General features: G+C 43.9%; 1 protein-coding gene across 1 annotated transcript; it reads left to right on the forward strand.

Annotated features, from left to right (window-relative positions):
• Positions 1–2707: 2707 nt before the first annotated feature.
• LOC110307489 (60S ribosomal protein L10-like) lies at positions 2708–9061 on the forward strand. The gene is made up of 2 exons (XM_021179727.1): positions 2708–2730; positions 8746–9061. Exons 1-2 carry the CDS (start codon positions 2708–2710, stop codon positions 9059–9061), a joined length of 339 nt encoding a protein of 112 aa, XP_021035386.1.
• The last annotated feature ends 14333 nt before the right edge of the window (positions 9062–23394 follow it).

Here is a 23394-nt window from a genome sequence, read left to right on the forward strand (position 1 = left end):
GATCCAGCACTGCACTGAACACTGCCATCCTCCTCCACTGCCTTGGCCACTAACAGTGTGCACCCTCATCACCTCCAATAATCCTGACCGGGACTTCTCTCGAGTCCAACGGCATGCAACCCAAATATAGGTGTGGCTCAGCTTCTGTGTAATCTTTTTATTCACTTTACATCCCAATTGCTGCTCCCCTTCTGGTCCCCTTTCACACAACCCATCCACCATCCCCCTTCCCTTCTCCTCTAAGAGCTTGGAGCACTACACCCTGCCCCCCAGTACCCCCCTCTTCCTGCACATGCAGTCTCTGCAGGGCTAGGTGCATCCTCTCCCACTGAGGCCAACCAAGGCAGCCAAAATAGAAGAACATATCCCACAGACAGGTAAAAGCTTTTGGGATAGTCCCAGATCCACTTGTTGGAGAACCCACATGAAGACCAAACTGCACATCTGCTACGTATGTGTGAAAAGGGCTAGCTAGGTCCAGCCCCTGTATACTCTTTGGTTGGTGGTTCAGCCTCTGAGATCCCCCAAGGGTCCATGTTAGTTGACTCTGTTGGTCTTCCTGTGGAGTTCCTATCCTGTTCAGGGCCCTCAATCCTTCCCCCAAACTCTTCCATAAGAGTTTCTGAGCTCCACCCAATGTTTGGCTATAGGTCTCTGTATCTGTTTCGGTAGGCTGCTGGACTATGGAGCCTCTCCTAGGACAGTTATGCTAGACTCTTGTCTGTAAGCATAGCATATCATTCATAATGTTGGGGATTGGTGCTTGTCCATTGGGTGGGTCTAAGAGTGGGAAAGCCCCAGCTGCCAAACCTGGGTTTAATCCAGGAGCACACATGGTAGCATGAGAGAGCTGATTCTCTCAAGTTTTTCTCTGCCTTACAAATAAATAAATAAATAAATAAATAAAATCTTTTTAAAGAAAATGCTCAGTAATTAAGAAATAACCTAGGGCCATGGGAGAGAGATGACTTAGCCAGTAAGGTTCCTAGTGCACAAGCATGAGGACCTGAGTTCGAATCCCATGTATCCACATGACAAGCCAAGATTAGCCATCTATAACCCTAATGTTGTGGTAGGGAAGGGGACCGTATGGTAATGGCACATACCCAGAGCTTTCAGATGAGCTATATAGGCATTCCAGGGGCCCAAGGTTCAGTGGAAGATGCTGTTCTCAAAAGAAAAGATGAAAAGACTGGACATGGTATGAGTGGCCTTTAACTCTGGCATCTGGAAGGCTAAAGGCCACAGTAGGCAGATCCCTGGGAGTGCAGCACACCAACCTTGAAGTCTCTTGGAATTCCCGGCCAAAAACCAAAAAATATAAGGTGAGGCATAATAGTGGAAAACATACACACACATGCACACACGTGCACACAGGTACACATGTGCAAACAGTTATCTGCTATACATGTGTATGCATAGACAATAGACACATTAAACAGAGAAAGAAGAAATATAAAATACACAGTTTGGGTTAGGGACCTCACCAGTGGTAGCACACTTAAAACTTCAAAGTACCTTGTTTGGGCGCCAGCACCAGAAAAAAATAGACAGTCCATGACTTTTATGCTCTGACTTACAATTCCTTTTCTTTCTGATTGTGCAAAAGTGATACACATTCAGTAGAGACTGTATTCTAGAGTCTGACATTTTGCCTTTCCATGGGACAGCCATGTTAATTTTCTCTCTCCATAGTGGGCAGTGTCAGCAATACTCAGCTCATCAGGCCTGCAAGGAAGGGAACCGACCCTAACTCCAGAGCGTGCTGTGATGCTAAGCGAGAGTGCCCAGCAGGCCTGGTGATTAAATACATTTTCAACCTATGATATTTTCAACCTAATGATGGGTTTGTCTGAATGTAATCGCAGCATTGGTCAGGGGGAATCTGTACTTCAAATATTAATTCACTCCTTCAAAGAAAGAGGCATGTTGCTAAGACCCACAGTCAGCTTTCTACATTCCACACGTGCCATGTACCCAGCACCTCTGCTTCACCCTCTCCTGGGGCTTCCTATTCCTTTCCCATCCACACAATCCTGTATTAATGTTTCTCTGCATCAATCAAGTCAACCTTTGGACATCCTTGGTGTTTTCTTTCCACCTCCCATATTAACTAGATTCTAAAAAAACAAAAGACCAGCTAAAAGGAAGTCTAGCATGCAAAAGAAAAGACCAAAACAGTGGGATGAGAGTCTAAGGACTATTTGGGGCAACTTGACTCATCTCCAGTCAGAATTGGAAATGCAAGGATGTGTCTCTTCATGGGCTGAGTGTTAAGTGGCCTGGCATGAGGAGTATTGGCCTCTCAAACTATAGGTCGTTCCTCAACAGTCTCACAACTGAATATGGAGGGGTGTGAAAGTGTCACAATAGCCAAAGATGTCTGAACATGCAATGATCAAGACTTAATTCAAGTGAAGGACACACAAACCAGCAGGGCTCCTGTGTTGCTCAATGTGATGACATTGCTGCCTTGCCTCTGAATACATGTGAGCATTGTGCTCACACTCGGTGTGAAGGCTTAGCACTGTGCACACACTCAGTCTGCATGATGTCAGTCAACATGAGTTGAAACACCTTGGCTCATATTTGAGATACTTGTCCATACCCCTACCACTACCAAAAAGTCACAGCCTAAACAGGAAGTGAGCAAAGAGAATGTTTACAAATTGTGCTAAGGATGCTGAAGTGTAGCTCTCCACAATCGATGGCTTCTGCTGGGAAGTGCAGGTAGGGAACGACTCAGTTTTCTTTAGGGATTGGCTTCTGGGAGTTTGACCATGCTCCAATAAGTATATGGGCAACACACACTGAACTTATTGGTGGTTGTTTCTTCTTCTTCTTCTTCTTCTTCTTCTTCTTCTTCTTCTTCTTCTTCTTCTTCTTCTTCTTCTTCTTCTTCTTCTTCTTTCTCCTTCTCCTTCTCCTTCTCCTCCTCCTCCTCCTCCTCCTCCTCTTTCTCCTTCTCCTTTTCTCTCTTCTTCTTCTTCTTTTTGGGGTTGGGGAGATCACAAGAGTGAGATGTCCCTTGGAAAACTGGGAAGAGAGTGTGATTGGTATTCATGATGTGAAATTCCCAAGTAATCAATAAAACTATTATGAAAAAAATAATTGTGGCATATTTACTATAAGTACAAAGTTTCTCTGACTATTGAACATAATTGAAAGCAAAGACTTCATATTTTTCTACTTTTCTGTTATTCCTTACCATGTATCAAATTATTATAGCTTAGGGTTGCGCTATCAGAATGTCAGATTTTAAAACTGCTATTTGAGGCTATAGGCAGAACTTTTTTTTAACTGTCCAATGTGTAGCCCCTGCAGAGTACTCAACAAACCGATTTTCTTCCTAAAAAAAAAAAAAAAAAAAAAACTATTTGACCTCAAATGGATATAACCAGAAAAAAACATCTCCATGATATATTATAGTCAAGATGTCAAAATGACAAAGTAAAGAAATGATGTTAAAAATTACAGGAAGAAACACCAGCTCACCTACAAGAGCAGAAGCCTGAGAACAGCATCAGGTCGTTCATTATCACCCTTCAAATCCAGGAAAACATAGAAGGATATGTGTTAGCCCCTGAAGCTAAATAAGTACTAACCAAGATTACTACATCGAGCCAAGCTATATTTTAACATGGACAAAGAAGTAGGAACATTTCCCAATAAGCACACACTGAGACAGTTCACAACCACCAAGCCAGTATTACAGAAGATGCCTACAGGAATGCTATACACAGAGGAGGAAGAAAGACGATCCAGGAGAGGACAGAAAAGAATTGATTTCATGAGAGCAATGGATGAATGAAGGAGAGTTGGGAGTAGATCCATCATGCCTAACAGGGAATGGATTCATCATGTCTAACACAGTAGACCAGCTATGAGACTAAAAGGGGAGAAAGAAAAAACCAACAAAGATCATCCAACTAATCAGAAAAACAACTGAGGAATTCACAAGAATTAGTAAACACATGCCAATAATAACCTTAAATGCAAATATCCCCAACTCACCAATACAGAAATGTAAACTGGATGAAAGGATGAATGGATGAATTAGATCAAACTAACTGCTGACTTTATGAAACAGTGTGACGGGTAAAAACAGACTAAGAGTCAAAATATGAAAGGTAGTCCACCCAATGAACACATACTAATGTAAGTGGGTGCAGCTGTTTTGATATCTGATGATGTAGACTTCAGACAAAAATTGTCTCAGGAGACAAGTAAAGCAGCTACATACTAACAAAAGGAACACGGGACATCTGCTGTGTGAGAGAGAATCAGAGAGACAGAGAGAATAAAAAACACACAGAGTGAGCAGAAGGAAAGGGTGGATCTGAGAGGAGCTGAAGGGGGAGTAGATATGGGCAAAATATACTGCACAAATTTCTCTAAGAATTAATAACATGTATCATTTCAAAAACAAGATATAACAATTATAAATACAAGTTTTGAAATTTGGGGTCTGGGGTGATTTGTATATGCTCAGCCTAGGGAGTAGAACTATTAATAGGTGTGGCCTTGTTGGAGTGGGTGTGTCACTATGGGTGTAGGCTTTAAGACCCTCATCCTAGCTGCCTGGAAGCAAGTATTCGGCTAGCAGTCTTCAGAAGAAGATGTAGAAATCTCAGCTCATCCTGCACCATGCCTGCCTGGATGCTGCCATACTTCCTGCCTTGATGATAATAGACTGAACCTCTGAACCTATATCCAGCCCCAAGTAAATGTTGTTCTTTTATAAGAGTTTTATAAGAGTTGCCTTGGTCATGGTGTCTGCTCACAGCAGTAAAACCCTAACTACAACAGGACTCTAACTTTTATAAGAACAAGCACTATTGGACATGAAAGGTCAAACTGGGATTGGTGGAATAAGAGTAGGTGGTTTTAATAACCCACTTTCATCTTTAGATAAGTCATCCAAACTAAAACTTAACAAAACCAGTATTGTACTACACCATAGGTCAGATGGACTCGACAGATTATTCAGAACAATCTATCCAAGTGAAACAGAATATATGTTCTTCTCAGCAGTTCATTGACCTTCTCTAGAGTAGATCATATTTTAGGCTACCCATTAGATCTTCCAAATACAAAAAAAAAAGAAATAATTTTTAGTATCTTATCAAAAATAGGATACAACTAGGAACCACAACAAGAGAGACCGCAAGCATGGGTGGAGAGTGACCGCCAAACTCTAGAGAGACCACAAGCATAGATGGAGAGTGACCACCAAACTCTAGAGAGACCGCAAGCATGGATGGAGAGTGACCGCCAAACTCTAGAGAGACCGCAAGCATGGATGGAGAGTGACCACCAAACTCTAGAGAGACCGCAAGCATGGATGGAGAGTGACCACCAAACTCTAGNCTAGAGAGACCGCAAGCATGGATGGAGAGTGACCACCAAACTCTAGAGAGACCGCAAGCATGGATGGAGAGTGACCACCAAACTCTAGAGAGACCACAAGCATAGATGGAGAGTGACCGCCAAACTCTAGAGAGACCGCAAGCATGGATGGAGAGTGACCGCCAAACTCTAGAGAGACTGCAAGCATAGATGGAGAGTGACCGCCAAACTCTAGAGTAACCGCAAGCATGGATGGAGAGTGACCACCAAACTCTAGAGTAACCGCAAGCATGGATGGAGAGTGACCACCAAACTCTAGAGAGACCGCAAGCATAGATGGAGAGTGACCACCAAACTCTAGAGTAACCGCAAGCATAGATGGAGAGTGACCACCAAACTCTAGAGTAACCGCAAGCATGGATGGAGAGTGGCCACCAAACTCTAGAGAGACCGTAAGCATAGATGGAGGGTGACCACCAAACTCTAGAGAGACCGCAAGCATAGATGGAGAGTGACCACCAAACTCTAGAGAGACCGCAAGCATAGATGGAGAGTGGCCACCAAACTCTAGAGTAACCAAGAAGTCACTGAAAGATTGAGAAAGGAAATTTGACATTTTCTAGAATTAAATGAGAATAAAACTCAGAACATGGTTCAAGCTAGGTGTAAGAGGAAAGCATATGTCTCAAATAAACTAATGGTGCACATAAGGATTCTAGGAAAGACGTGAATTCAAGCACAAAAATAGCAGAAAGTTCTGCAATTGAGATAGTCCATAGAACTGATCAAGAAATAGTGAAATCTTTGCAAAAAATAAATAAGATCAGCAAACTCCCAGTCAAACTAATCAAAAAGAAGAAACCCCACATAAATAAAATTAGAGGTAAGTAAATATGGATTCCAATGAAATACAGAGAATTGCTAGAGGGTGTTGAAAACTTACATTCAAAAAGATTGGGAAAGAAACTAGAAGAAATTAATAGATTGTAGGACACATAGACCTACTGAATTTAAGTCAATAGTCTTAAGAAATAGCTCAATGTGTAAAATACTTGCCAAGAAGGCATGAGGACCAGAGTTCAGATCCCTGAAACCCACATATAAGCCAGACAGCCTGACTATAATGCCAGCACTGGGAAGGCAGAGACAGGAAATGGCAGAACAAGCTATCCAGCCATACTAGCTGAAGTGGGAGCTCTTGGTTCAATTGAGGGACCCTGACTCAATGAATAAGACAGAGAGCAATCAAGGAAGACACCAGCACCAATTCCATGCCTCATTCACACATGCACCTGTGTACACATATGCCTACACATGCAAATAAGCATGTGCAAATCACACACACACACACACACACACACACACACAAAGTAAACTTAAGAAGACATAAACAATGTATACAGATCCATAACACCAAGATGGAAGCAATAATAAAAGGCCTCCCAACAAGGAAAAGTCCAGAACCAGGCAGATTCATTGTCAAGTCTATCAAATCTTCAAAGAAGAGCTCACAAACTGTTCTAAAAAGTAGAAAGAACATGACTAAACTCATTATATAAAGTCAACTTTGCACAAGTAGATAAGGACACAAAAAGAAAACTAAACTATAGACCCATTTTTCTGGTAAACAGAGACACAAAAATTCACCAAGAACACATTAAGAACACATTAAGAAGACTGAATACCATGAGCAAGTTAGTCTTATTCTAGGGATAAAAGATTATTCAAGCCGGGCAGTGGTGGTGCACGCCTTTAATCCCAGCACTCGGGAGGCAGAGGCAGGTGGATTTCTGAGTTTGAGGCCAGCCTGGTCTACAGAGTGAGTTCCAGGACAGCCAGAGCTATACAGAGAAACCCTGTCCCAAAAAACCAAAAAAATAAAAATAAAAATAAGAAAGATTATTTAATATGCACAAATCAAGAACTGTAATCCAGCTCATAAATAGACTTAAGGGCAGATCCACGTGTTCATCTCAGTCAATGTAGAAAAGGCCTCAACAAAGCTAAGCTGCCTTTTATAATAAAAAGTCTTGGGGAAAATAAGAATAGAAGAAAGATACCCCAACATGATAAAGGCAATATACACCAAACCTACAGCCATCGTTATAATAAGTGAGGAAAGTTGAAACCATTTTCTCTAAAATCTGGAATAAGACAAAAGTGCCAATTTTCTCCACTCAATATACATTCAATATATAGTGCTGAGTCTTAGCTATACATGAGAAAAATAAAGGGTTGCAAACAAGAAAGGAATAAGTCAAATTATACTTATTTGCAGACAACACGATCTTATACTTAAGACTTTAAAGACCACAGAAGAAAACTCTTAGCCTTTATAAGCACTTTCAGAAATGTAGCAGAATACAAAATCAGCTTTTAAAAAAATGAGTGGCTTTTCTATATACCAATAATGAACCCACTGAGACAGAAATCAATGAGAAAATTCCACTCACAGTAGCTTTTTTTAAAACACTATATAAACCTAACCAAGGATATGAATATATTTCTGAAGACAATCTACAGATTCAATATAATTCCCACTGAAAATTCTAACAACATTCTTTGTAGAACTAGAAAAAAACTAAAATTCACATTATAGCAAAAAGACACCCTACCCCCCAAACAACTAAAGCAATTGTGAACAGAAAGAGCAATGCTGGAAACATCACAATACCTGATCTTAAATTACACTGCAGAGCTACAGTAATGCAAACAACATGGTACTGTCTCAAGAAAGGACTGCAGACCAATGGAGAATAAGGGATCCGCTCAGCTACAGTCAAATTTTGACAAGGCTGTCAAAAACAGTCAATAAAAGATGGACTCTTTAACAAAGGGCACTGGGAAAACTGCAACTCCATGTTGTCAAAGAATGAGACTAGGTCCATATTTCTCACTCTGCACACACAAAAAAAATATGATTCAAAATGAATGATTTAATGTAATCTAAAAATTTTGAAACTGGTACAGGAAAACATAGATAAAACACTGCAAGATGCATGCAGAAGCAAAGACTTTCTAAAAAGATTCCAATAGTATCAGAAATTAGCCCCCAAAAAATTATAAATGAGGTTACATGAAATTAAAAATCTTGCACATGACAAAGGAAATGATCCCCAGAGTGAAGGCACTCCTGCACACAGTAGGATAAAATATCTTTGCCAACCACACAGAAGATTAGCCTGTAAACAGCAATGAAACACTAGAAAACAAATGATCCAGTTGAGAAGTGGGCTGATAAGCTGAATAGATTTCAGAAGAAGAAATCCTAATGGTCAACGAGCACTTGGAACATGCTCAGCGTCCTTTGCCATCAGGAACATCCAAATTAAAAGTACCTTGATTTTCTGGCAGTTGGTAATCGAGCCTCTGATCACAATGCTGTCCCTGATCTAGGCTCCAGACAGGGATGTGTGGTGCCTTTGGGAAGCCCCAGGGCACAGTGGCCAGGGTTTACATTGGCCAGGTCATCATGTCTATCCGAACCAAGTTGCAGAATAAGGAACATGTGATTGAGGCTCTGCGCAGAGCCAAGTTCAAGTTCTCTGGCCGCCAGAAGATCCACATCTCAAAGAAGTGGGGCTTCACCAAGTTTAATGCAGATGAATTTGAAGACATGGTTGCTGAGAAGCGGCTCATTCCTGATGGCTGTGGTGTCAAATATATCCCCAATCGTGGTCCTCTGAACAAGTGGAGAGCCCTGCATTCCTGAAGGCTTCAATAATTCTCTCCTATATCCTACCAAATCATGTTCAATAATAGGGAGGGAAGGTGGGGGAGGTACTAGAACACAGTGCATGAAAGCAATAGGGAAGACTATGTGGAAAGAGCAAAGGAACCAGCCAGAAAGATGAGAAGAGTACACAGGGGTGGGCAGTCGGGAGGAGAGATGAGCATTATGACACATAAGCATGGAAATGCCATGATAAAAGTATTACTCTGCACTAACCACTGAGGCCAGTACTCTACAGAGCTATGTGATGGTGTGATAGGTATCCTGTACTCATTAGGGAACCAGAAAGACTTCTCAACAGAGGTCATCTGAAGCTACCATCCGAAGAAAGAGAGTATCTACCAAATGAGCAGGAAAGAGGATGTGAGAAGAGCATCGTTATCTGGGGGAATGGTACAGACCAAAGCCCAGCATCAGGAAAACCATAGCAGGCTGGAAGGACTGACCAACAGAGGAGCAGAGAACAGGGCCAGCTTGGAGAAAGAGACTGTTGATCACTGAGTGCAGCAGAGGTCACTCTTTGAGGGGCAGAGAAAGGATTTATTTATATGCCATCATCATCATCAACTGACGTAGCAAAGTCATTATTGTCACTGTTAAGATGGAAGCTGGTGACAGGCATGGTGCTGCATGCCCTTAATCCTAGCACTCAAGAGGCAGAGGCAGGAGGATCTCCATGAGTTTGATGCCAGCCTTGTCCTCAGAGTGAGTTCCAGGTCAGACAGAGGTATATAATGAAACCTTGTCTCAAAAAAGAAAAAGAAAAAAAAAAAAAAGATGAAAACTGGTACTTAGCCCCGTGAGTCAGAGGCTGGAGCAGGTTGGAGTTAAAACGGAGTAAAAACTATCTCAATTGGGCACTATCTCAGCATGAAAATTGGGGTAAGCAATTTCCCCCCTTCTCAGTCCTCAGTTCCCCTGTCTCTGAAAGCTTTGGCCTGCTTGGTCTCTGAAGTGACTTCCCACAGTCTGAGTCTTAGGTGTGTTTTCTGGCTGAGTAACAAGGAGAAAGCGAGCAGACTCCCAACCCAATCTTTATCTAGGGAACTGCAATTTACCAAACAAGAAAATCAAGGGGAAATTGCAAAGATGAGGAGGGATAGGCCTTTTTTAGGAACAACAACCTAATCACAAGTCACTGCTGGGGAAGAGATGTCACAAAAACCTTGATTTGCAGCTTTGGGGAGTGGCATGCCACGGGATACAGGCAATTAACAACGTGAGATGCTTCTCTGAGGCTCGGATGAATCATGGGAGGCGGTGTCAATGGGCTGGAAAGGAGGCTTCACAACACGTGACCAAATTCCTAGTCTGATTCATAGAACCTTGTGGAGCTGCCCCACCGAGCTGCCGCTCAGTGATGGAAGTTACAAACCTGTTCCTCTTAGAACAGTACTCACCCCAGACTTAAAAGGGAATGAATGAAGGGGTGAATGAATGAGTGGATGGACAGCTAGCTCGGGTGCTACCCCAATAACTCTGCTGGGATTTTTATCCTAGCATTGCCCTCTGGAGAACATTTGGTCTTATGACCGACCTTCTTAGGAGGAGGTCCCCAAAAGCAGACATTGATTTTTGGAGGTGTTTGTAAGAACTCCTTTCCACTGCAGAGGATGGAATTTACATACAGGAAGCCAATATGGGCATGTTTGTGAATATGTGCCTACTGCCAGAAAATGTAGTTTGGTGCCCATAGATGATAGTCTGTATCATCTATGGGAGATGATACAGAACTATGCTGGCCAATTCACAGCCTCAAGCTACATGGGGTTGCTGAGGGTTTGAAATATGTATAGTGAGAGATAGGTAGGTAGGTAGGTACTTAGATAGATAGATAGATAGATAGATGGATAGATAGATAGATAGATTAATTGATAGATAGATATAGATATAGATATAGATAGATATAGGTATAGATTAAGTACAAATTAACTCACTGGCTTTGAAAGACCTGATAAAAAGAAGTATAGAAACATCATTAGTGATTTTATATTGTATATTGAAATTATTTTACATATATAGTCAGTAAATGTATAATATTAAAATTAATACCACTGTTCTTTACTTAATTTAAAAGTGCATGTGTACTAGGCATGGTAACTTGTGTATGTGGTGATTTAAATGTAAGTAGCCACCCTAAATTCACAAATTTGAATACTTGGTCCCCAGTTGGTAGATCTGTTTGGAAAGGATTTAGGGGGTGTGTCCTTGTTGAAGGAGGTGTGTCAGTGGGTGGGCTTTGAAGTTTCAAAAGACTCTTGGCGGGGGGAGGGGGGGCTGGTGAGATGGCTCAGTGGGTAAGAGCACCCGACTGCTCTTCCAAAGGTCCAAAAGTTCAAATCCCAGCAACCACATGGTGGCTCACAACCACCTGTAATGAGATCTGATGCCCTCTTCTGGTGCAACTGAAGACAGCTACAGTGTACTTACATATAATAAATAAATAAATAAATAAATAAATAAATAAATAAATAAATAAATCTAAAAAAAGGCACACTATAATAATAATTAAAAAAAAAAAAGTTGGAAAGACTCAAAAGACTCTTACCATTCAGTGTGTCTCTTTCTTTCTGCCTGCTAACTGGGGAATCAATCTGTAAGATCTCAGCTGTTCCTGCTGCCACGTCTTTACTCCAGTATCATGGACTCTGATCCTCTGGAACTGTAAGCCCTGAATTAAATGTTTTCTTTTAATAAGTTGCAATGGTCATGGTCTTTTATCGAAGCAATAGAAAAGTAACTAAGATGTCATGTTTATAATCCCAATATTCATCCAGGCAAAGACTGCCCTCACTTCCCTTGTGGGTATGGATGCCCTGGGCTCCAGAGATGAGGTCTCTGCAGATACCGTGTGAGCTATTGTTCTCTTGCTTGTTTATAAAGAAATCCACGGTTCTGCTGATCCCGGGTTTGTGTGTTTTTTCTCCTTCCACCAACGAGATAACAATTACCGAACAGAAAAAGATGAGTCGAGGTGACAGAAGGATTGTTCGGTCAGTAAAGTTTTTTTGCCAAGTATGAGTTCAATTCCCAGGACCCACATTAAAGGCCAGGCATAGCCACACCCAACTATAACCTCCGTCAACCTTGGGAGACAGGGAATCTGTTTGTTCTCTAAGCCATGCTGTATAGTTGTATTTTGTTATAGAAGTTATATTTCTTATTCTAACTGATACAGATAACTAGTAAACATCAAGTTGAATTCCTTAGTTATACAGAGGCTTGCTCTGTATAAGACTCTCCTGCTCATTCATGAATTCTTTCTTCTAGAAAGGAAGTCATGACAGTGATCAGAAACCCCAATGTATTCGTGTTCTCAAGGCAGAGAGGAAAAAATGAATGGGCTGTAAGAGGACTCATGGGGTGTTGGACCGGAGTCAAGTGAAGGAGGAAACAGTGCCCTCAGAGGTCAGAGTATGAGGTATGCACACGAGATTCCAAGTGGGTCTTCCTACCTAATCCAGACGGAACTTAGTCTGAGAAACTCCAAAAGGTCAACTCAATTAAATTGGGAGGGGCAATTCACTCTCTAGAACCTCAAATGATAGTGTCCGACTAGCAAGACAATCTGCTTTTTGTTGCCTCCTATGCATTGGGTTGAAGGAGCTTCCCACATACCCAAGCATGAAGGGGACACTCAACGTTTGGGTAGGGAGACACAGTATACCCCACAGGGTCACACTGGCCTTGTACTTAGAAAAAGTCAACACCCAAGGACCTCAAGAGGCTCAGGCATAATGTGCTTGTTTGATTGACTCTATGAACTGACAAAGAAACTGAGTCACTGGGGACAAGCAAGAATTGTACAGGTTCCCCTGGATAAGGAGGGTTGGTTATTTGGGGAACCCTCTCAGCAGGAGCAGAGTGTAAAGGAGAATTTAAGTCAGGTTCTTCCAGCTCCTTGCTGTTTCATGGTATGCCACAATACTGGGCTTTAACTTGGGGGTCTTGCCCCACAGTGTCTCAGAACTAACATTGTTACTGAATTATTACCGGTGCTGGTTCATTAGAACCAGCAGCTGACACAGAGGGAACATGTGCCTTGCTCCCTCCGTAAATCAATCTGGCTTATATAGGTCAAGCCTCCACCCCTGACTGTGTGAACCCCTCACTTCCCTTTCACATTTCCCAAACTTTATCTGATACATTAATGTGTCTGACCTCTGCTTTTATAAGAAAGCATGGCCCTGTAACCAAGACAACTGGTTTTGGCCTCTAGCACTGAGCCCAGACGGATGTTAGTGATAACCGTCCATCCTGGGACCCTTCGTCCTAGACTGTTGCCTTCCTCCCGTCTGTCTTCTCTGCTCCCAGTACTCTTGCTCAGCCAATCAGGAAGCCAGGTCAGCTTTCTACACTGGCCTTTCTCACCATGTATAATCAATTCCTGTCTTGAAAGACCATCTGGGCTGAACCCTCAGAAAGAGGTGAACTTTGTTCTTTTGTTCTTCCAAGATTGCCCGGGCACCCAGGGAATGGTGAGCCCTAGCCCTTGGATTTAACAGAGGCAGGCCCCAGGTGTGTGAGACCCTGTCACACTTGAGGATGGAGGAACCTGAAGCCATCAAAGCCCACCATAGCTGCCCTTTTCTACTGTATTCTGGAGGGGGGTCAGGCCCTAACCTGAGTCAACGCCAACCAGGAATGACTCAGAAACCATCCCTTCCCACTGGATGCCAGAGTCTAGAAGTACTCAGGAGCAGAGCCTATTCTAAGCTGTCTACATGTGTCTGCCCCCCCCCAACACACACACACGTGAATAAGGCTGAAGGGATGGAAACCTGCAGTCCTGGTGAAGTTGAGAGAATCAATCAAAGAGACAACTAAATCATGAGCTGCCCCATGGGTATCCTGCTAGGAACTTGATTCTAGTTGTTGTTGGCTTTCTGCTACATAGGTAACTTCTTTATATTTAACTACTAAAGGCATAGTCCCATAGGATAACTCGGCCTAAGAAGGAGGGGTGATCCCCTGGGACAGGCCCAGGGTCACATTATTAGCCACAGACTCAGTGGCTTCAGAGAATTTTCATCCGTTTTGTGATTTTGTGACTAAAAGAACAAGATCCAAGGCTAGCAGGTGATTTTCTTATGAGTCCTGTCTCCTCAGCATGTGGGCAGTCAGTTTTCTGCTGCATTCACACACACACACACACACATACACACACACACACACACACACACACACACACACCTGTGTCCTGACCTTACGTCTCATAACAACACCAGCACTAGAACCACTTTAGCACCTCCGTTTGCTTTAATAAGTTTTTTAAAGTCTCATCTCCATTAGCGTAGCTCTCATCTCTCATGAAAGAAGCTCCTCTCTACAACAGAAGACATTAGAGACAACCACAACAGGACATAATGCAGCAATCAGTGGGTCAGGGAGAACCCAGCCCCAGTCAACACATCTCTAACCCAACGCTTGCACCTATGGCTCAGGGAGCATCTCAGAAGAAGGAGCAGAAAGACTGGAAGGGACAGAGGACAAGGAAGTCTACTGCAATGCTGTGTCATCCAAAGAATGACAATGAAGCCACACCCATGAAGTCTCATCAACACAGTGCCTCAACAAGACCTGAATACTGTTAATATCAATACACATGCTAACATGGAAAGGGGGAAAATCTCATGGGATCTCACCTTTAGACAAAGAGAGAGGGAAATTTGCCTCTTGGCTAACCTAGAAGTTATCCTATACAAAAGGGTCAGTCCTCAAATCATACCTACAAACCACACTAAACAGACCCAGAGGGTTGTATTTATATATTCATGCACATATATGTAGCAATGACAATCAAAAAGCAGCTATCACTTTGAGAGGGAGTGAAGGGGACATGGGAGGAGCTGGAAGGCAGGGACATGGAAGGGGTTGGAGAGAGCACAGGGAAGAGGGAATTGATGTAATTGCTACTTTAATTTTTATGATTTTAATGTTTAAAACATCCCACATGTAAACACGTTTATCTTTTGGAGTTCGGGATGTTAAAATTCTGACACCTGAATGCAAAAGGGCTTAATTCAATGTGAGCAGGCCCCATATCTTTTCAGAAACCATCACTGGGCTCAAGACTCCTCTAAGTCTACAGTGTCTTTTCCACTAAGATAGGCAGGCCCACATGGAATAAGAAGAAAGACTTCTGGCTGGGTGTGGTGCCTCATAACAAATAATCTCAGAGTGCAGGAAGCAAAGGCAGAAAGATGGAAAGTTGGAAGCCAAGCTGGGGTACATAGTAAGTTCCAAACCATCTGGGGGGGAAGGGGGGGACAAAAGCAAATAAAGAAACAAAAACAGAAAATGACCTCTGTGTGAGATACCTAAAGGAGGGGGGCTGTGAGAGATGGCTCAGTGGATAAAGCTTTTGCCACACACCCAACTCTCCATCGCTCGCCAGGCAAGCATAGCGCCCCACCTGTACCCTGGCACTACTGAAGCAGACAGAGATGGGGGAATCCCTGGAGCAAGCGAGCTAGTGAGACCAGTCTGCAAATGTTCTAAGTACTGAATGTCCCAAATGTAAACAGCTGCAATCAGAGAGACTCTGTCAGGCCAGAAGACCATCGAGTGCCTGGAGGAGACATCTACAATTACATCGCAAATGCTCTGGTGGACTAATTGGAAGGTTGTCCTGGATAATTTAGCTTCAAGCCTGCCCTGTGGTCCCTCAATCCCCTGCTAATGCCAGCTTTCCTTCCAGGACACGATGGATTGTAAGGACAGTGGTTAATGGCAAGTAATTCTGTCTTGGATTCTGTTGTGCTCATCCACCATGTCTGAGATGTCTGAGTCACTAGTACAAATCAAGCAATCATGCACATGCACAGAGAGAGAGAGAGACAGAGGCAGAGATAGACAAAGAGACAGAGAGACAGAGAGAGTCTCATGTCCTAATTCCCAGCATGTGTGGCTGTCTATGCACCCCTTATGTGGCAACATGATTCACATGACTCTGAGATGGGCAGAGTTCATTCTGGTTTGTCTGGATGGTCCAGGCTCATCGTGTGAGTCCTCATACCCCCTTAGGTGTGGTCAGAGAACCAGAGAGATGAGGCATAGGGAGGACTTGGCCACAAACTGAGGAACACAAGCAGCCCCTACAGGCCCTAGGAAGCAAGGGAGTAGATTCTGTCCTGGAGGCTTCTAGAAGGAGTGTGTCCTGCCCACCCTGTGATCATCACCATTAAAGCCCACCTCAGATGTCTAGCTTCTAGAATTGTGGGGTAAGTAAAGTTTAGGAGTTTGGTTCGGCTTGTTTGTTTGTTTGTTTTAAGCCATGTTGTTTGTAGATATTTGTTACAGCAATGGTGGAAAACCAAAACAGAAGTCAGAAACCCAAGATTCACTTCCTGGTCAGCAGATCCAGAACTGCAGACTCGGCCCAATTGATGAGCCCATTTGAATCTCACTCATCCATTGTCTTATCATGTGAGGCTAACGTAAAAACTAATGGTAATGCAAGAGTAGAAGCAAACTGTCTAGAGGAATAAAGAGGATTAACCAGGGAGGGAGTGTGGGGTGAAGGGGGTTTGTGCTAAAAGTATATTACATACTTGAATGGAAGTGTCCTTATGTATCCCAATACCATGTACGATGAACACACGCTAATGAAAACAAAATATATATCAAAGAACTTACAAACTGCTGGCATCGTGCCCGGCCCAAGGAACCCAGCAGGTATTCCTAGCTATCCATTTCTGTCTAACTCTCTCAGCTTACCCTCCTACTGCTCCTTGAGAAATGAAGAAAACAGTTCCAAGGTAAGACCCAGAGCTCTCCCTGATAACACACAGCCGGTTGGGGTAAAAGGGAGGACTGTGAGCTGACACCACAAACCTCCACTAGGTGGCCTGCTCACAAGGCAAACACAGCTGGTCCCAGCAGCCCTGGCAAAGGCAGCTCCAAAGGCAGCATGCCCTGCTAAGCCAGACAGTGCCCATTGGTGGCCTGGGAGGCAGGCAGTGAGACTGGAGCTGTTCAAAAACAGAAGACCTCCCCAGGGCTAACTGCTCCCAGCCGCCATGCTGTGCCCAGGGTACTGGAAGGATTTGGCCTGGTGTATGTACTCAGTAAGTCCTGGCTGTGGGAGAATATGGAACAGCCTGGACAGGGTGACCCTTCTGATACTTCTGGTGACAGACTGCATGCTAGAGGCTAAACAGACCTCCAAGTCCTCCTAGTCTCCAGGAGACCCCATGGTGTTACTATTAGCATTGGCTCAGGCTGGTACAACTGGAAGACTGCTAGATGGCTGGTGGGCCCAGAGTCTTTAGTACTGACTAGGACTTTGGAGGCATGACCTGTTTGGTTTTTTGTTTGGTTTTTGTTTGTTTGTTTAAGATTTATTTATTTATTTATTTATTTATTTATTTATTATATAGAAGTACATTGCAGCTGTCTTCAGAAACACCAGAAGAGGGCATCAGATCTCATTACAGATGGTTGTGAGCCACCATATGGTTGCTGGGATTTGAACTCAGGACCTCTGGAAGAGCAGTCAGTGCACTTAACCACTGAGCCATCTCTCCAGCCCCATCACAATCTCTTATGGAGCTTTAAAATTAGAAATAGCAATACCCTCCCCTAACCGGCTTGCTCTGTACTTGAGAACAGATGCAGATAATTAACACACACTGCGGCTGGGCGAGTGTGAGTCCATGAACTTGAGCTACTGCTTGAGAAGATGCAGGAGGCATGTCCTGTAGAGACCCCTGCCAAGTGGGAATTTCAAGAGCAGAGGGAATAAGGCCCAGGAAGACTGGACTGTGGCAGGACCTGGATGGGGGGCTGGAAAGGAAACAGGAATGGGACCAGTGGTCTAGTGGGAGTCCAGAGAATCAAGCCAGTGTGCATTTATTTCAGTTTTCCACCATTGCTGTAACAAACATCTATAAACTACATGGCTTAAAAAACAAAACAAACCCCTAAACTTTACTTACCCCACAGTTCTAGAAGCTAGACATCTGAGGTGGGCTTTAATGGTGATGATCACAGGGTTGGCAGGACACACTCCTTCTAGAAGCCTCCAGGGCAGAATCTACTCCCTTGCCTCCTAGAGCCTGTAGGGGCTGCTTGTGTTCCTCAGTTTGTGGCCAAGTCCTCCCTATGCCTCATCTCTCTGGTTCTCTGACCACACCTAAGGGGGTATGAGGACTCACACAATGAGCCTGGACCATCCAGACAAACCAGAATGAACTCTGCCCATCTCAGAGTCATGTGAATCATGTTGCCGCATAGGAGGTGCATAGACAGCCACACATGCTGGGGATTAGAACATGGGGGTCTCTTCTCTCTCTGTCTCTGTCTCTGTCTCTGTCTCTGTCTCTCTCCCTCTCTCTCTGTCTTTATCTCTCTCTATGTGCATGATCGCTTGATTTGTACTAGTGACTCAGACATCTCAGACATTTTGGATAAGACCCCTCACCATCCGGTGGCCAGTGGGAAATGGTTTCTGTCTAGTTGGGACTGAAAGTCATTGAAGCCTCCCTCAAGACCGCTGGGGCCTCAGAAATCAAGGACCAAGCCACCAACATTCACGAGAAGCACACTGTCAACTTGCAGGGACCACATCCTCCTGCCCTCTGCTATACCAGTCTGAGTTTCTCAGAGACTTGATGGCTTTGAGATCAAATTCCTGAGCAGTCTCCTGGAGCTCTATATTTAGGCCCTCCTAGGCTTAGTGTCCCCTTGTGCTGCCACCAGTTAATATTAAATAATTAATAGTATCTAATATTCTACACATATTTTTACTACAGCAAAATTTACTGAACAAATCTGACCATTTAAATATATTTAATTATACATAAATATAATTAATAACATATATTATATAAATATGATAAACAAAAATTAAAATAATACATATAAGAGAAATTATGAAATCAGTCCCATTACCACAGATGATGAGGTCAAGTCTCCAAATGTAGGGAAATCCCAGGAGTCAGAGCACTCAGAGATGCCACACTCAGGAGGCAGGAGAACCACATCCATGGTTGCAGTGTCTCCCCTGCCTGGTAAGCTTGACCATTTTAGAGCAGTTGGGTGGCATTTTGTATGTCATCTGTCTCCACTAACTAGTACTTCTTGGCTTCACTATCATGTAAGCTTTTTGATTAGCGCGTGCAGGCCTAGGTCTCTGGGACACTTCCCATCACTCTGTCTTTGTGGGTCTCTTCTTCCATATTTTTATTTTAAATAAGGTTTACTTTTACTTATTTATACTCGTGTGTGTGTGTGTGTGTGTGTGTCTGTGTGTCTGTGTGTCTGTGTGTGGATGTGTGCACATATCAGTGCATGTGCTTTTGGGGGTGCAAGACATCAGAACTTCCTGGAACAGAGGGTTCCTGTCACAGAGGGTTGTGAGCTGCCCAACATGGATGCTGGGAATCACACTTGAGTCTTCTGTGAGAACAAGAAGACACTTGAACCACCTCTTAGCCACTGAACCAGCTCTCTAGCCTTCATTTTTTGTTGATTTCTGAAACATTTTATCACCCTAAAAGAAACCTTCATGCCCATCAAAGTATCATTCCCTGCTCTGCACTCCCCGGCAACCCCTGACCTGCCTTGCCTTCTGTCTCTATGGATTTCAATACTCTGGAACATGTGATCTTTTGTAAGTGCCTTCTTTCATTTAACATAATTGGGGGATGGTATTTTGTTTTTTACATTTACTGGTTGTATGTTTGTAGGGAAGGGGGGGGGTCTTGGTGCCACCATGATACACATGCAGAGATTAAAAGACAACATTCAAGGGTCGGTTCTTTCCTTCTACTGTTGGGAGTTATTAAGACAACACAATTGTCCTGATCTCTGAATTGGGCCTCTCCCCCTGAGAAGAAAAGGGGGTCAAAAGCAGGCCACCTACACACCGCTCCGAGAACAACCACAGATTGTTCCAGCCCTAAGTCAGCGCCGGATGTCCTGACCACAAGATGTACCCTGATACCACCAAGTTCCTGCTTCCCCGTGTAGTTGCCAAAAGAAAAATTTCTGCTGCCCCATCCCTCCTGCTGAGAAGTACTTCCCCTTTTGCTTGTGCATTTAAGCCTTGAGCCTTGCTGAATACAGTGATACCTTGATGCTAATCAGACTGCTTCCATGTGTTCTTGCACTTGGTGTCCGTCTTTCCCTCCCCCCATTTGGTTCTTAGAAGAAGGTCCCCTCGAGACCCTCGAATAATTGGACCTGCTGGACAGGTCATTCTACCATCAGAGTTAAGGTTTGAACTCAGGTCGCCAAGTTTGGAAGTAAGGGCCTTTAGCGGCTGAGCCATCTCCACAGCCCAGTGCGATGTTTTTGAGATTTATCCACACTGTGGTGCACACTGGCACTTTAATCTTCTGTACAGCCAAGTATTATTCCCATCGTACTTAATTGTTTAAACTGCATACACCACCTTTTAAATTTTGTATTAGTCTCTGAAATGATGGCGCTGCTCAGAGCTGGTTCACAAAGGAGGCTGTGAATGCTGCCCACACTCAGACTGCTCCCTCCTCATGTCTGTCTCCTCCTCCACCAGCCTCCAATGGTTGCCAAGAATTCTTCTCCTCCACTGAGCCACCCCTGAACAATCTCCATGCTTAGCATCCTTGCTCTGAGAGTTATCAACTTCCATCCCTCATCAGCTACAGAGCAGAGCTCCCTACAAGGATCTGGCCACGTGGAACCCCTCAGCCTGGAAGGCCTTCCTCACTACCTCGTCTGCTCTTACAGATCAATTCCAACACTTTAACTCAATGGCCCTTGTTCTCTAAAATCCAAATGCTAAAAAGAGCCGGGGAGTCACCGAGGGGCAACCTGCCTCAAGACTGACCTTCACAAAGACAGGTGGAGAGGTAGATGAGTCGACTCAAGTTTCCACACTGATGCTTTGGGGGACTCTAGACCTTACTTACAAGAGAACATATGTGCCAATGAGATAGATATAAGCATGTTAACATATTCCTGCTGAGGTCCAGCTTAATGACCCAGAAACTAATTATTATAACTTGGAAAGGTCTAAAAGAAACACAGCCCATGTGGCGTTTGTTATCACATAAGGAATGGAGCCATGGAAGTTGAAAACAATGCAGGACCACTTAGTGGATATTGACCATGCAGTACTGGTCAATAAGGCTCTTTGCCTTATCGTGACATCATCTATTTAACAGTAAGCTTGCATGTTCCATGCTAGTCTCTCCTAAGAATCTTAAGGTTGTGAAAGTGGAGAAGAGCCAGGATAACCTAGGGTCCAGTGCTCAACCTTATGCTTTGGTAGCTAATGCCTCAGAGCTGAGGGTGTGCCAAAATAGAACCTCACTGTGGCCGGAGCATCACAAGACAAGTCTTTATGCCTGAGCCCAAATCTGCAGGCTGAGTCTCCCTATTGTCCAAGTCACCGCCTCAGCAATCCCCTCCTTGTTCACCTGGCCCTGTCCCCATATCTAAGATGGTGTTTCAGCAGGGCACGGTCTCCTGGCTTAATTTCCATACACCCATTTTCCTTTGCAATGACCCTTAAGGGGCTCATCACGATCCCTCAGCTCCTCCAGCGCCTCTCACCCACCACTTAATGTCTTTGTCTCCTTCCCCCTTTCTTACTTCCTGATACCCTGCCCCCCCCAGCCTCATCACATCCCTCAGCCCCTCATCCACAGAACCAAGAAGAGACCAAGCCCCAAGCTGGGCTTTCAGATACTGTCATTTTCTTGCCCTCGCCCCCTTATCTCCTCATCTCTCCTCATTCCATACTCTAATGCACTTTCTCTTTCCTTTCTTGCCTTTCTCCTATTGGTTAAAACTCCTTCCCTGCAGGAGAAGCAAACAATGTCTAGTCCTCTTCCTGAACACAAACTGGGGTAGGATTCCAGCAAAGTTCGCTCTGCAGAACCATCGCGTTTATTAGGCTCACTAACAGAGAGATGGGTGAAGTGGGTATGGGCAGGAGCATGGTATGATAGCTTGAATAGTTTAGCCCATGGGAAGGGCTCCTATAAGGAGATGTGGCCTTGTTGGAGGAAGTGTGTCACTGTGGGGGGGATGGGCTTTGAGGTCCTGTGCTGGGGCTCTGCCCAGTGTAGAATCAGAGTCTCCTCTGGGCTGCCTTTGAATCAAGATGTAGAACTCTCAGCTCCCTTTTCAGCACAATGTCTGCCTGGACTTTGCCAGGCTTACTACCATGTTGATAACAGAGGTTCAAACTAAAGCGCTGAAACTGTAAGCCAACCCCCATTTAAATATTGTCCTCTGTAGAAGTTTTCTTGGTCATAGTGTCTCTTCACAGCAATGAAACCCAAACTAAGAGTACCTTAAAGTAGCCATACCAGTTTGCCTTTAGCATAGATGGTGACTCCCCATGGCTACATGGGTATGACCTCATCCCCAGTTCTTCCACCCTGTACCCTTCTAGTCAATCCCTGAGGCTACATGCAGGTTAAAATTGATTACAATTGGTTGGGAGGGTTGGCTGGATATTTGGGTGAAGATCCCATGACCCTCCCCACCCCTACCATCAGTAGTCAACAAACTGTGGTGATCTTTTGCAGCTGGCATGGCTGAATTCATAAAGGTGCTGGCACTTTGGTTTGTAAGATAGCCCAGTGTATCATTCCCATGTACACTTCGAATTTCCCCATCCACAAAGTAAAAATTTGAAGCAGCTAATGTCTGAGCCCCTTCTGTGGCAAAAAAAAAAAAAAAAACTGTAGCATGCACACCCCTCTTAAAACCCTGTTCTGAGTATTTAAGTGCTTGGAACAGACCACTGGGGTCCCAGCACAAACAGGAAAGGGCGTTCACTCCCATGCTTTTTGTCTGGGATGCTTCAATTTCTTGTGAAGAAAAATAGCTTGGTTTGATCCACCAAGGGAAAAACAAAAAGGAAGCTAAGTCCCAAGTGAGGCTCAGAAAACCAATAACCAAACCACACAGAATACAGACATCAGACACAGCTCAACGGGAAACCTAGCTGCTGGCCTAGGGATCCAGGGGGGGCCAGAGAGACTGGGGAAGTCAAGGCTGTGAGAAGGGCCAACCCCAGATGTGGCTCCCTCTTTAGAACAATGCTTCCAGGTGTCATGAACCAGATACAGATACAGATAGGTACAGGCACAGGCACAGGCACAGATAGATATACAGATACAGATACAGATACAGATACAGATACAGATACAGATACAGATACAGATACAGATACAGATACAGATACAGATAGATATACAGATACAGATACAGATGCAGATGCAGATGCAGATGCAGATGCAGATGCAGATACAGATACAGATACAGATACAGATACAGATACAGATACAGATACAGATACAAAGTGTTAT

Source organism: Mus caroli, chromosome 2 (assembly GCF_900094665.2).
Source record: "Mus caroli chromosome 2, CAROLI_EIJ_v1.1, whole genome shotgun sequence".
NCBI classification, from domain to species: domain Eukaryota; kingdom Metazoa; phylum Chordata; class Mammalia; order Rodentia; family Muridae; genus Mus; species Mus caroli.

Bases quoted from the DNA above. Each gene is read 5' to 3' on its own strand.
- LOC110307489 (XM_021179727.1), top strand. From the start codon at position 2,708: ATGGCTTCTGCTGGGAAGTGCAG. The intron at 2,731-8,745 runs GTAGGGAACGAC...TCCCTGATCTAG, and splicing joins GCTTCTGCTGGGAAGTGCAG to GCTCCAGACAGGGATGTGTG.